General features: G+C 36.5%; 1 protein-coding gene across 3 annotated transcripts in view; it reads right to left on the reverse strand.

Moving 5' to 3' along the window:
* Positions 1-785: 785 nt before the first annotated feature.
* SCAF11 (SR-related CTD associated factor 11) overlaps positions 786-14,091 on the reverse strand; it is a 71,288-nt gene continuing 57,982 nt past the window's right edge. For 2 of the 3 annotated variants that reach the window (XM_047064924.1, XM_047064922.1), the window contains exons 12-16: positions 10,960-13,671; positions 5,509-5,855; positions 4,312-4,530; positions 3,840-3,959; positions 786-3,575 (exon numbers count right to left, since the gene is read on the reverse strand). In XM_047064924.1, coding sequence (XP_046920880.1) covers positions 3,429-3,575; positions 3,840-3,959; positions 4,312-4,530; positions 5,509-5,855; positions 10,960-13,671 — 3,545 coding nt within the window. In that variant the 3' untranslated portion in view covers positions 786-3,428. The remainder of the gene's footprint in view (positions 3,576-3,839; positions 3,960-4,311; positions 4,531-5,508; positions 5,856-10,959; positions 13,672-14,091) is intronic. The other variant, XM_047064923.1, reaches the window with a different exon arrangement.

The following is a 14,091-nucleotide window of genomic DNA, read 5'->3' on the forward strand; positions in this document are numbered from 1 at the left end:
ATATAGAGAAAACAGCAATCGTTTGAGAGAATGGAGATGGGATGCGAATGGAAAATGCATGAAAGATGGCTTTAATATTAAAACCTTAATATCTCCAGGACAGGAAATATGAAGTACTGTTAAAAAGGCAATGAAGAGGTGCGCCTGGGCGGCTCAGTCAGTTAAGGGTCCAACATTGGCTCAGGTCATGACCTTGCAGTTCGTGGTTTTGAGACCTGTGTCGGGTCTGAACTGTTAGCTCAGAGCCTGGAGCCTTTTTTGGCTTCTGTGTCTCCCTCTCTCTCTGCACCTTCCTTGCTCTCTTTCTCAAAAATAAATTTAAAAACTTAAAGAAATTTTTTTTAAGTAACGGTACGTACGATATGTAATAGAATACTATGTGGCCGTTAAACATCATGCTGTAGAATTTTTATTAAAATGTAAACTTCTAAATACATCATTAAGTGAAAAGGGTAAGTTACAACATAGTTCTGGGCAGTTTGGCATTGTTACCTTTAAATGGCAGGATTACAGGTGATTTTTCTCATTTTTCCGTTTCTTCTACAAGTTTTTTTAAATAAAGCTTTTCTAATTTCCTACAATGATTTTGTAATTAGGAAAAAATGCTATTAAAATATATGCTTATAGCTAACTCTAAGCTTGCTTTACAACTTGGACATTAATTTATGATGCTAGTTATGTGTACAAATCTGAGAAATACTTCAACATGTCTTTGGAAACAGTTATAATGAGGCAAAAGTCAGCATTTCCCAGGAATCATAATAATAAAATGTTAAAGACACTTCTTTGTTTATCAAAAGAATTTATTAGAAAATATTACATACTACATTTCTGTTTTAAGAGTATTGTTTCAGTAGACAGAACTCCATCCTTGTACTACAAACAAGGTCTCATGGACCATCGGGCAACCACTGTGCTTCTGAAGCTGTATCTTTTGGATGGAACATTCAAACAGTACACACTGTGGCCATTTAATGGAAGATAATGGAGAAAATGTGGTAACCAGGAAAAAAAGAAATCACAAAACTTTTGGAATGTTAAAATAGTAAGTAACTACTTTTAGTCAAAATTCTAGGCATCACTATAGCCTAAAACATTGGTCAATGTGACTAGTAAGTTAATGGGACCAAGGTTTCAAAGGTCAAGTTAATACTGAATCTTAATAAATAATGAGAAATTTATAATTCCACAAAATGTTTTTGATTCAGTTTGTGCACATGCAAAATTAATGTAGATTTCTGAGAAAAGCAAGAATGGGGAATGTTAAAGCGTTTTTTTTTTTTTTAACATAAAGCATGCACTTTCTAATACATTCTTAAGTATTTCTAAGTTTTAAAAGTTTGAATTCTAATCCAGTAACATTCTTCATTAGCATTTTAAATGCAGTCTAACCAAGTACCCCAAGCAGATATGGAATACACACTTGTTATTTTCAAGACAGGTGGAAATAATTCATGGCACTGCAACCAAAGATGTGAGACTTGACCATCATACCACCTAGTTTTTCTTCAAAACTTTTAAATGCTATAAAGCAAATTTTAAAATATAACTGTATTCCCAAACATCACTGAAAGAAAATGTAGGAAAAGTATGCACTGTGTGATTAATCATCTTAGGCAATTTGCTACAAAATTTTCAGTGTGAACCCAGCTTTAACTGAAAACAGATTGAAAATTCACACAATTGTTTCTAGAGTTCAAAACAAACAAATGAGGAGGTGTGTGTTGATATTTAAAACAGTCTTAATATTTTATTAGAAGAAATATACTTCTAAACTTCTTTCCCCTTCATATCTAAACACAAACTTTAATTAAAAATATATATATAAATCAGTAGAATACCATATTACAAATGCCCAGAAATGCAGAATAAAGATCAAGACTGCTTGGAAATATTTCTAACACTTTTTGGAATTACACTCTTAATCTAGTAAAGATTATGAACTAGCACAATCATTATTGGGGCCAACAGTTCAAAATATTTGCCTTATCAAAGCTAGCACCAAGAAAGTATTATGCACATAAACTTGAGAAACAGATCATCTTTACTTCAGAAAAGCACAGTCCTACAGAGTATTGCTCTCTCTAGTTTAGCTAATACAAGGGTCATTCTGTCTCACTGATGCATATATCTTTCTGAGCCATTAACATCTTATCTGAATAGCTTTTGTTATTTGGTATCTATTGAAAATTATTACTGGAATGAAAGACAGTTTATCATGGATAACCCATTTTTTTCTTCTAAGATGCCAATTAAAATAGTGGCTCTATAACCTTCTGAACTTACCTTTTGTAAAAATTAACATATTCTAGTATTTAAAAAAAGACAATCAAATCCCTAGTCCCTGAAAGCCTAACCAAGACTCCATTAAGTCCTCTCCCTTTCCAAAACCCAGGTTTTAATGTCTAGAATTTTGCAACATGGTTAATGGCCACCATATGGTCACCTAATTAACACTTTACTCACTGTAAAGCATTTGGATACTTCTCAAGTGTAAAAAGAAATTCATTAGTGATTAGATAGATGAGCCAATGAAAGCCACTGAAGTGCGTCTCATAATTCTACCTTCATCCCAAGGAAGGCAGGGTCACCACTCAACTGCAATTCTCCAGTTGGCACAGATAATTTATCATTTCTCTGACAGGTAGAAGATATCATGAAAGTACATAATTTTTATAAAGTCAACACTTTTTCCAAACTGTTCTTCTAAATTCCACAAAGAGTTTTAGACTTCCAAAATTGTAAATCTAGCAAATCAAACTGCTTCATTTCAATTGGTGGGGAAAAAAGGCACAAAAGAAAAACAAGCAGCATAACCTTTATTTGGTGATACAATAACAGTGTTCCAAAGTTTTGAACACTGAATTTTACTCAGGTGATAATCTGTTTTCTATCTAAGCAATTTATTCAGACGTGTGTTTTAAAAATACACATTAGGAACCCTGCAACTGGTATATTCTGTTATTAGAAATATTCTTCATGGTAATACATTATTTAACTTTCTATAAAGGGAAAAATCATAAAGATCATTCATACTTTATTTTTAGCCTGACAGAATAAATGTATTATATATATCTTTTCCAAAACCAGTGCACTTAGAAGACTCTAATTTATGCACTCCATTGTTCAAATCAAAAAGCTGTACATCTTCCAGTATCCACACTATAAGAGTCCTAGTAAAAATGCACACTCCTTTAACCCCTTTACTTTCCCTTGAATTGCTTTCATTTTCGGGAGGAGGAAAGGATAAAGAAGTTGCAGTGCAGAACTATATTTATTTAGAACAAAACTTTATATTCTACATTAAAAAAAATAATTTTATCAAAACCAAATTTCAATCACAGTTATGTATGATTTTCAGCTAAAGGTACAAGTTGAAATTGCACTTTGCAGATATCTTGATAGTGTCCTTTACAGTGCTCCCCATTTCAACCTATGTTTTTTTCGGTGGACACAGGTTCTTCCAGGGTTTTCTTTTGGCTTCCCTTCCGTGAATATTTGTATTTGTCTACATAGGCTTTAACCAGATTTGCCACCTTAGTAGAATTTACTTCTCCACTTTTACTATGACAAACCTACGAAAAAAGGAAGGGGAATATTTTTCTCATACTTTATAAGGATTAAAGCAAAATGGAAAGATTTGTGAAAACCAACCCCAAAGAGATAATCAGACATTTTTATATGTTCCATATCTCATATGATCTTACTCAAAAGGCAGAAAAGCAGACCAGAATTAGAAGTCAGTGGTTATTATTTTAATTAGACTTAAGCATTCCTTTATTAAAATAGAGATGATTCAAAACAATTACATATATAACTCTGCTAAAGCTAGAACTTACTTTATCTACTGCTTTCCGTACAATCTCTTTATATTCTTCCTTGGTGATATCTTTATTTTGGTAAAATGGCTTAATGGCCAATTTTACCTCCTGTGCTGCTTTTTCTTGGATTTGTAATTTCTGGTAAGAGGAAAAAGTATAATTATTATTTGCCCACATACTTTAAAAAAATTTCTTTTAAAATATGAAATTAAAAACACCTCACTTTTATATTATTTCAAGGAATTCTTCACATAATAATGTCATGAATATAAAAGTTATTAACACACATACCAAACATTTCTAAAAATAATTATGAAATATTACCAGTAACTCACTGGACATCAACATATCTAGACAGGACCCTTCAAATAGCATTGGAATTCAAGACTATCAACAGTAAATTCCCTTTACCAATTATACAATATATAATTTATTTTTTCATCTTTAGCATATACAGAATTATGTAGGTTGCTCTCAACCTTGAACTTGCCTTGTCTGTCTTCGAGCTATCTGCGCTGGCTTCCACTGTAACACTTACTTTGCTTTCTGTCAATTTTACAGCAGCATTAGAGGCTTTGCTGTGACTTGATGATGAAGTATTACCAGAACTTGGTCCCTGAACTGTTCCCAAATTTCCTGGGGCTGCGGTCGGAGCAGGCAAGACTGGTGTACTCATGTTATTACTTACATGAGAAGCACTAGGAACGCCCTGTTTTAAAGAGTTACCATTAGTTAATGAATTACTGTATTCTTTTAGCCATATATTAGAAATAACAAAAAAAATTCAAAGTGAGTCAAAATTCGTATTTCAGGTCATGTATATCTAAAGGACTCTGAAGAAAAATAAGTAACATTCTCAAACAGAGACCTATGTAAATATGTCAAGTGACTTTTAAATTACACATGTGACTTGTGATGTTCTGACAGCAACACTAAAAGCAACAAGAAGGAAAAGAATAGCACTTAAAAAATAGTTATCTTTTCCAAAAGGCTCTTTCTGAAAATTAACTAAAGTGTGTGCCCCCACTTTAAAGACGGAAGAAAAAGAGACAGTGAAGTCAAATAGCTTGCAGAGAGCTGACAGCAGAAAAATGTATAAGGTCCCAAATTCTAGAACCCTATCCCCCTTATCTTCCAATTATACACTATCAGGATTCTAGAATTTGTGAAATGCAGGCACAGAACTATAAGGAACACAGTGTTTACAAAGTATTATTCAAATTTCTATATGCCTCAGAGGCACTTCTTTTTTTTGAACACGGTAAACTCATGAACATGAAATACAGACAGTAATGGATAATGAACAGCTTTCTCTGGCGTTTGTCCCAAGAAGACAATAAAAGCATCATCACAAGTTCCCACCCCCTAAAAAGTCCAATAAATTAAGAATTATTTTAAAACACTCATCATTTGATTCTCAAAATTTTGTCTTAACCTGAAAAAAACCTGTTTGGACATAAACAACAGCATATATGTAGCTTTGGTTCAATAATATGCATCCAATTCATTTTATTTGAAGAATGGGAGGTTTGAGGAAGGACAGTGAAGAGGGGCTATGAAAGTTTACCGTAAACCTAATCAAATAATTGTTTGGGGATGCCAGGAAACCCTCTTTTGAACATCTGTTGCTAACAGTTCAATTCTTATAGCGACTATGTTGATTACACTTTAGATGCTAAAAACATACCTGCAATTGCTTTCCATCTGGCTGTGAAGCAATGTAGCTGACTTGCTGGGATGGTGGGGGAGGGGGTGGTGGCGGTGGCAGTCCCTGAGATACACTTGTAGGAGCAGCTACCTGCATGAGAGGCACACCTGTGTGCAGATGCAAGGGTAGCGGAGGATGAATGTTAAATGGATTGCGCTGGATGTTCATCAAAGGAGCGTGAACACCCACTGGATATGGGAAGATATTCATAGGCGGCTGCTGTGCAGTCATTTGTTGCTGCATTACATTCATTTGTGGTTGCATCATATTTATAGGTAGCTGGGAACCATCTCCATGTTGGTTTGTTTGGTCTTTTAGGTTAGAATCTATCAAAAGAAAAAAGGCTTATAATAAAAAATCATGTTAAAATTTCTTTAGAGAAGCAAAGAACCACTGGTTACAGTAAGAGTCAACAGCAATTAACAGACTCAGAACACCAATCTCCAATCATTTAGTCTAATCCTATCTTTCTAAATAACGTGGACTGGTTAAAAAAAGCATTCAACTAAAAGCTGGTTCAACATTACCAAAGAATCAGTACCTCAAGAAACTTACTAAAGAAGTAATCATATAAAATCTAATCAGGTGGGGCACCTGGGTGGCTCAGTCGGTTGAGTGTCTGACTTCGGCCCAGGTCATGATTTCACAGCTCGTCAGTTCGAGCCCTGCGTCAGGCTCTGTGCTGACAGCTCAGAGCCTGGAGCCTGCTTCAGATTCTGTGTCTCCCTCTCTCTCTAACCCACTCACATTCTGTCTCGGTCTCTCTCAAAAATAAATAAACATTTAAAAATTTTTTTAATCTAATCAGGTTGCTCAATTACAAGAGTAACTTTTTATCTTTTTTTTTTTAATCTTTAACAAAGCTTTTTTCTTGCAATGTTCTTAATAAGAAAAGCCAAGGAAAGATAAATTATTAGAAGACTAACTTATTTATATGAGGACAATGATCAAAAAAATTCAAGTGTGCACATCTGAGATAAAAGAAATCAAAGTTGGGACACCTGGGAGGCCCAGTCAGTTAAGCATCTGACTGTTGGTTTCAACTCAAGTCGTGATCTCATGGTTCATGGGACTGAGCCCTGTGTTGGGCTCTGCACTCACAACACAGAGCCCACTTGGGACTGTCTCTCTCCCTCTCTCTCTGTTCGCTTGGGATTGTCGCTCTCTCTCTCTCTGCCCCTCTCCCCACTTGCTCACCCTCTCTCTCAAAATAAACAAACATTAAAAAAATTTTTTTTAAGATATCAAAGTTAAATCTTACACAAGAACCTCCCAAATTCTTCTAAGGGAAATAATAAAGATTAGAGCAAAAATAAATGATATAGAAATAAAAAAACATCAGAACAGATCAATGAAAGTAGGAGTTGGTTCCTTGAAAGAATTAACAACATTGATAACCTCTACCCAGATTTATCAAAAAGAAAAGAGAAAGGACTGAAATAAATAAAATCACGAATGAAAGAGAAGAGATCACAACCAACACTCCAGAAATACAAACAATTATAAGAGAATATTATGAGCAATTATAAGCTAACAAACTGGGCAATCTGGAAGAAATGGATAAATTCCTAGAAACTAAACTACCAAAACTGAAACAAGAAGAAACAGAAGATTTGAACAGACCAATAACCAGCAAAGAAATGGAAACAGTAATCAAAAATCTAACAAGAGTATGAGGCCAGATGGCTTCCCAGGGGAATTCTACCAAACATTTAAAGAAGAGTTAATACTTATTTTTCTGAAACTGTTCCAAAAAAAAGAAATGGAAAGAAACTTCCAAATTCATTCTATGAGGCTAGCATTACTTTGATTTCAAATCCAGACAAAGACCTCACTAAAAAGGAGAATTACAGTCCAATATCCCTGATGAACATGGATGCAAAATCTCAACAAGACACTAGCAAACTGAATCCAAACAGCATATTTAAAGAATTATTCACCACGATCAAGTGGGGTTTATTACTGGGCTGCAGGACTGGTTCAATATTCGCAAATCAATCAAATGATATACCACATTAATAAAGGGTAAGAACCATATGATCTTCTCAATAGATGCAGAAAAACCATTTGACAAAATACAGCATCCATTCTTTTTTTTTTTTTTTTAATTTTTTTTTTTTCAACGTTTATTTATTTTTGGGACAGAGAGAGACAGAGCATGAACGGGGGAGGGGCAGAGAGAGAGGGAGACACAGAATCGGAAACAGGCTCCAGGCTCCGAGCCATCAGCCCAGAGCCCGACGTGGGGCTCGAACTCACGGACCGCGAGATCGTGACCTGGCTGAAGTCGGACGCTTAACCGACTGCGCCACCCAGGCGCCCCAGCATCCATTCTTGATAAAAACCCTCAAAGTAGTAGGGATAGAAGGAACATACCTAAGAACATAAAAGCCATATATGAAAGAACCACAGCTAATATCATCCTAAATGGGGAAAAATAGAGCTTTTCCCCTAAGGTCAGGAACATGACAGAGATGTCCATTCTCACCACTACTGTTCAACATAGTACCGGAGGTCCTAGCCTCAGCAATCAGACAACAAAAAGAAATAAACGGCATCTATACCGGCAAGGAAGAAGTCAAACTTTCACTATTTGCAGGAGACATGATACTCTATGTAGAACACCCAAGAGACTCCACCAAATAATTACCAGAACCAATACACAAATTCAGCAAAGTCATAGGATATCAAATCAATGTACAGAAATCTGCTGCATTTCTACACACCAATAATGAAGCAGCAGAAAGAGAAATCAAGGAATTGATCCCATTTACAATTGCACCAAAAACTGTAAGATATATATGAATAAACTTAACCTAAGACGTAAAACATCTGTACTCTGAAAACTATAGAACACTTATGAAAGAAACTGGAAAAGAGACAAAATGGAAAAACATTCCATGCTCATGGATTGGAAGAATAAATATTGTTAAAATATCGATGCTACCAAAAAAAACACTACACATTCAATACAATCCCTATCAAAACAAAGCATTTCTCACAGAGCTAGAACAAACAATTCTAAAATTTGTTATGGAACCAGAAAAAGACCCCAGTAGCCAAAGCAATCTTGAAAAAAAGCAAAGCAAAGCAGGAGGCATCACAATTCCAGACTTTAAGCTGTATTACAAAGCTGCTATCATCACTGGCACAAAAACAGACACAAAGATCAATGAAACAGAACAGAAAACCTAGAAATGGGTTCGTAACTATATGGTCAACTAATCTTCAACAAAACAGGAAAGAACATCTAATGGAAAAAAGATGGTCCCTTCAACAAACGGTGTTAGGTAAACTAGACAGCAACATGCAAAAGAATGAAACTGGACCATATTCTTACACTATATATAAAAATAAATTCAAAATAGATGAAAGACCTAAATGTGAGACAGGAAACCATCAAAATCCTACAGGAGAACACAGGTAGCAACCTCTTTGACCTCAGCTGGAGCAACTTCTTGCTAGACATGTCGTCAGAGGCTAGGGAAACAAAAACAAAACTGAACTCCTGGGACTTCATCAAGATAAAAGTCTCCTGCACCATGAAGGAAACAATAAAAAAAACTAATGGGAGAAGATATTTGCAAATGACATATCGGATAAAGGGCTAGTATCCAAAATCTATAAAGAACTCATCAAACTCAACACCCAAAAAATAAATAATCCAGTGAAGAAATGGGCAGAGGACATGAACAGACTTTACTCCAAAGAAGACATCTAGATGGTCAACAGACACATGAAAAGATAGATGCTCGATATCATTCATCATCAGGGAAATACAAATCAAAACCACAACGAGATATAACCTCACTCACATCTGTCAGAATGGCTAACATGAACAACTCAGGCAACAACAGATGTTGGCGAGGATGCGGAGGAAAGGGGAATCCTTTTGAACTGTTGGTGGGAATGCAAACTGGTACAGCCACTCTGGAAAACAGTATGGAGGTTCCTCAAAAAGTTAAAAATACAACTATCCTATGACCACAACTGCACTACTAGGTATTTATCCAAAGGAAACAAAAATGCTCATTTGAAGGGGCACATGTACCCCAATATTTATAACAGTGCTATCAACAATAGCCAAATCATGGAAAGAGCCCAAAGTCCATCTACTGATGAATGGATAAAGAAGGAATAGAATTTAATGATTCATCACTCATATACAATATCTAGTGCTCGTAAGTGCCCTCATTAATTTAACCCAGCACCCATTTAGCCCATCCCTCCACCCAACACCCCTCCAGCAACCCTCAGTTTGATCACTGAATAATATTCATGGAAAACTCAATGAAATATTACTCAGTGATCAAAAAGAACGAAATCTTGCCATTTTGCAACAACATGGATGGAACTGGAGAGTATTATGTGAAGCGAAATCAGTCAGAAAAAGATATATATCATATGATTTCACTTATATGTGGAATTTAAGAAAGAAAACATGAACACAGGGAAAGGAAAGGTAAAATAAGATAAAAACAGAAAGGGAGGCTTTGGGGCACCTGAGTGGCTCAGTCGGTTAAGCGTCCGACTTCGGCTCAGGTCATGATCTCATGGTTCGCGAGTTCAAGCCCCGCGTCTGGCTCTGGGCTGACAGCTCAGAGCCTGGAGCCCGCTTCAGATTCTGTGTCTCCCTCTGTCTGCCCCTCTGCTGCTTGCACTCTGCCTCTTGCATTGTCTCAAAAATAAATAAACATTAAAAAAAAAACAAAACAAAAAACAGAAAGGGAGGCAAACCATAAGAGACTCATTATTTTTTTTAATGTTCATTTCTAAGAGAGAGAGGCAGAGCATGAGCGGGGCAGGCAGGGGTGGGGGGGGGCACAGAGAGAGAAGGAGACACAGAATCCAGAGTAGGCTCCAGGCTCTGAATTGTCAGCACAGAGCCTGATGTGGGGCTTGAATTCATGAGCTGTGAGATCACGACCTGAGCCAACATCAGACGTTTAACCAACTGAGCCACCCAGGTGCGCCCATAAGAGACTCTTAAATAAAGAGAACAAACTGAGGGTTGCTAGAGGGGTGTTGGGTGGGGGTATAGGCTAAATGGGTGATGGGTATTAAAGAGGGCACTTGTGATGAGCACTGGATATTGTATGTAAGTGATGAATCACTAAACTCTATTCCTGAAAACCAATACTATATGTTAACTAACTTGAATTTAAATTTAAAAAAATCCCAAGTTCTTCTATTGTAGCCAACTGTACTTAAACTAGTTAAGCCTTTGACAAGATTGGAGGGGGGGCAGTAAAAAAGGCAATAAATACTGACATATATGTATATATTTATATAATGCAAAGTGACTTGTTAAATGGGATTTAACATTATAAAACTGTAAGTACAGATCATTATAATTCATATATATGAAGTTTTAAATTTATAATCCCTTTCCTCAAATAAAAGTGTTACTAAATAAACACAGTATGTTACCTTGTTCAGTTGCTTCTTCTTCTTGTCTCATCCATCCAGACTGTGGACCTGAAGAATTCCTCCCTCGTCTTGAGTAATAGTTTTGTACATCTGCTGGTAGAGTCTTTCTCACAGCCCAACTAGATGCAGATGTCCACCCAGATCTATCTGCCGGTGTATCAAATGAGAACTCTTGCTCATTTTTCCGTTTATAGGGTTGCTGTTCCACAAACTTGAAAGACTCATTCCCTGAACTATTTGAATTCCCTGAGAGGGGTTTTCGGTTTTGCCACCGATTTTCATTCTGATCTGTATAGGCAAAACCACCTCTGTAAGTGCCTCTGCCACGGTTACCTCTACCACGGTTAGACATCCAACCTGAACCAAAGTTTTTATTCCAAGAATTCCCTGAATTTTCATTTCTGTTTTCTTCCCAGTGAGAATCTTTTAACTTTTCTGGATTTCTGGTCCTTGGATCAGGCCCAGAATTTATTTTTTCTGTTACCCAACTAGGACAGTCATTTCTATGTTTGTCAGCAGAATTTGGATCCTCAGCATCTGGACTGATGTCATTTTTTTCTTTTCTTGTATTTTCATTCTGTTTCTCTGGATCATTCTTTCTGTACCGATCATTTCCTCGTGGACATCTCCAACCATCATTTGCCCATCTTTCCTTCCACCGAGGAGAGTAAGTGTCTCTGTCATTTCTACTGAATGATGAACTCTTAATTTTTGTTCTAGATCTTGATGGTGACCTCGAACGAGATCTGGACCTAGACCATCTCCTGGTTCTTCTTTCTCGATCTCGATCTCTCCGTGACCCATCTCTATCACTTTCTCTTTCTCTGCTCCGAGACCTGGATTTTTCTCTTGGGGAGGAATCTTTCACTCTTGACTGAGATCTTCTGTTTTCTCTCGAAGTGTCTCTTTTGGGAGAGAGTGATGCAGATCTTTTGCCTTCCTTCGTGCTATCTCTTTTTGGAGATCGAGACTGAGATCGTCGCCTTTCTTTTGCGATATCCTGCTTTGGGGACTGAGAACGAGATTTTCTACGTCCTCTTGCAGATTCTTTCTTGGGAGATGGTGATCGAGACTTCCTGCTTTCTTTTCCAGTTTCTCTTTTGGGAGATGGAGACTGAGACCGCTTCTTTTCTCGTGCAGTGTCTCTGTTAGGAGACCAAGTTGTAGATGGGGAGTGAAATCTAGATCTTCGGGTACGAGGCTTTTTGGCTTTCTCCATCACATCTACTGGGCTTTCAGATGGCTGAGATACAGTTTCAACCTTTCCATTTGCAGGATCAGAAGATGGCATATTATTTTGAGAACTGTGCTCCACAGAATTTTCATTCAATTGTGTGGTATCAGCATTTACAGGAGGTTCAATTTCAGATTCATTCTGGTCACTGCAAAATGAATCACATTCCATAGGTATCATTTCATTGTTGTCCTCATTAAAATGCTTCTGAATTTGTTCAATGTGTGTGTTAGGCAATTCTGTAGATCTGGAATGTTCAACAGGAGATTCAGTCTTTTCTTCTAAAGATTTGTCTAATTTGGTGTTAAGATTATTTTTTAATAAATTATTTTCAGAGTCTTGAATACTATTCAAACTTTCTTTCTCTGAAGTATCACATGTTGCAATTATTTCTACATCTTCAGTTTCAACATGCTCAAGCAACTGAGCCTCTGAGCCCTCTATGGATTTTTTGCTCACTGTTTGTATAATTCTTCCCTCAGAAGATTCTAATTTGGGGCCATCTACAAGCTGTTCTGTTTTTACTGTTAAATCTTTATGATCAGCAATTTCTACTATAGGACTTTCCATAACTTTTTCTTCATTAACCACTGACTCTGAATTCTCTGGTAACTCATCTGAGCTTGGTACAGGTTGGAATACTTCAACTTCAGATCCTGAACATGTAGGAAGATAATTTGAAGGATGATCTGTACATTTGTCTGCTTTTACCTCTGATTCTGAAGGTCCAGGTGTTTGGTCTTGATTTTCCAATGGATCACCTCCTTTTCCAGAAATATTTTTAGGAGTCTCACTTTCTAAACATAAAACATTAGCCTCTACACTTGTATTTTCGACTTTTTGAATATCCTCTTCCTCTCCAACTAGTACAGAAGGATCTTCGGTATGAGACTCAGAATATGAAGATTCCACTGCTTCCTCTGTATCATGGTTCTCAGTATGTTCCTCACTTTCTTCTACCTGTTCATTGCAACTTCTCAAGCCATTAGCAGACTCATTTTCGACACTTGCTGGCACAGTACAACTGTTACTACTTTCTGCATCTGATTGGTGCTCTTTCTCTAACACAGGTGGTGTGTCAGATTCTGCTGTTTCTTCATCTACTGAATCACTGGAAGATGATTTTTCAGGGGGAGGTATAGAGCTCCGAAGTTTCTTTTTCAATAAAGGTTGTTTTCTTCCTCTTCTTACAGACTTCCGTTTTGGAGCCTGTCTTGTTTGCTTTTCTGACATGGCTGAAGAGGACACACTTACAGATGGATTGTTGTTATCTGGGGCATCACACCCAGAATTATTTGATACTGGGGATTTCTGGGACTGACTGACTGTTTCAGCTCTTGTATTACGTGTAGATCTCCTTGTAGGAGTTGTTGCTGCAGGTTTTCGTCTTGATCCTCTGGTGTTTGATGTACCAGAAGTTTGCTTCTTCTCTTCTCCTTCTTGAGTATGTGCTAATGCATATCCCTTGCAAGAGGTACCTAATGATATATATTTTTTTAAAGTAAAAAGTTTGTTTCAATAAATGATAATAGTCTGGCTTTAGCTTATGTTAGCATAAAATACATGTCTATAATAGAGTGAAACAAAATATACTTATGAATCAAATTATGAATAAGCACATAGCTACTAACATCTAAGTAACAGCAGGTATTTACCTAGTTCTTTTAATGCTATGGAAATGAGTTATCACAAGATTTGAATTCATGTGGGCAATTTAAAGGGGTAAAAAAAAAAAAGAAAATATGTTTGGTCTGACAACTACCATCTTGGTATTACGTAAGCAAAACGTAAGAGGAAACAAGAGTCATCCACAAATATATAAAGACTGAAACTATTTGTTCATAATTAATAGGAGATGTAACTTCTAAAGATCTACATTTTGGACACTGAAGCCCTAA

This window comes from Lynx rufus, unplaced genomic scaffold (genome assembly GCF_022079265.1).
Source record: "Lynx rufus isolate CCGP_SWC_20201006 ecotype Redwood Valley unplaced genomic scaffold, mLynRuf1.p SCAF_7, whole genome shotgun sequence".
Classification (NCBI taxonomy): domain Eukaryota; kingdom Metazoa; phylum Chordata; class Mammalia; order Carnivora; family Felidae; genus Lynx; species Lynx rufus.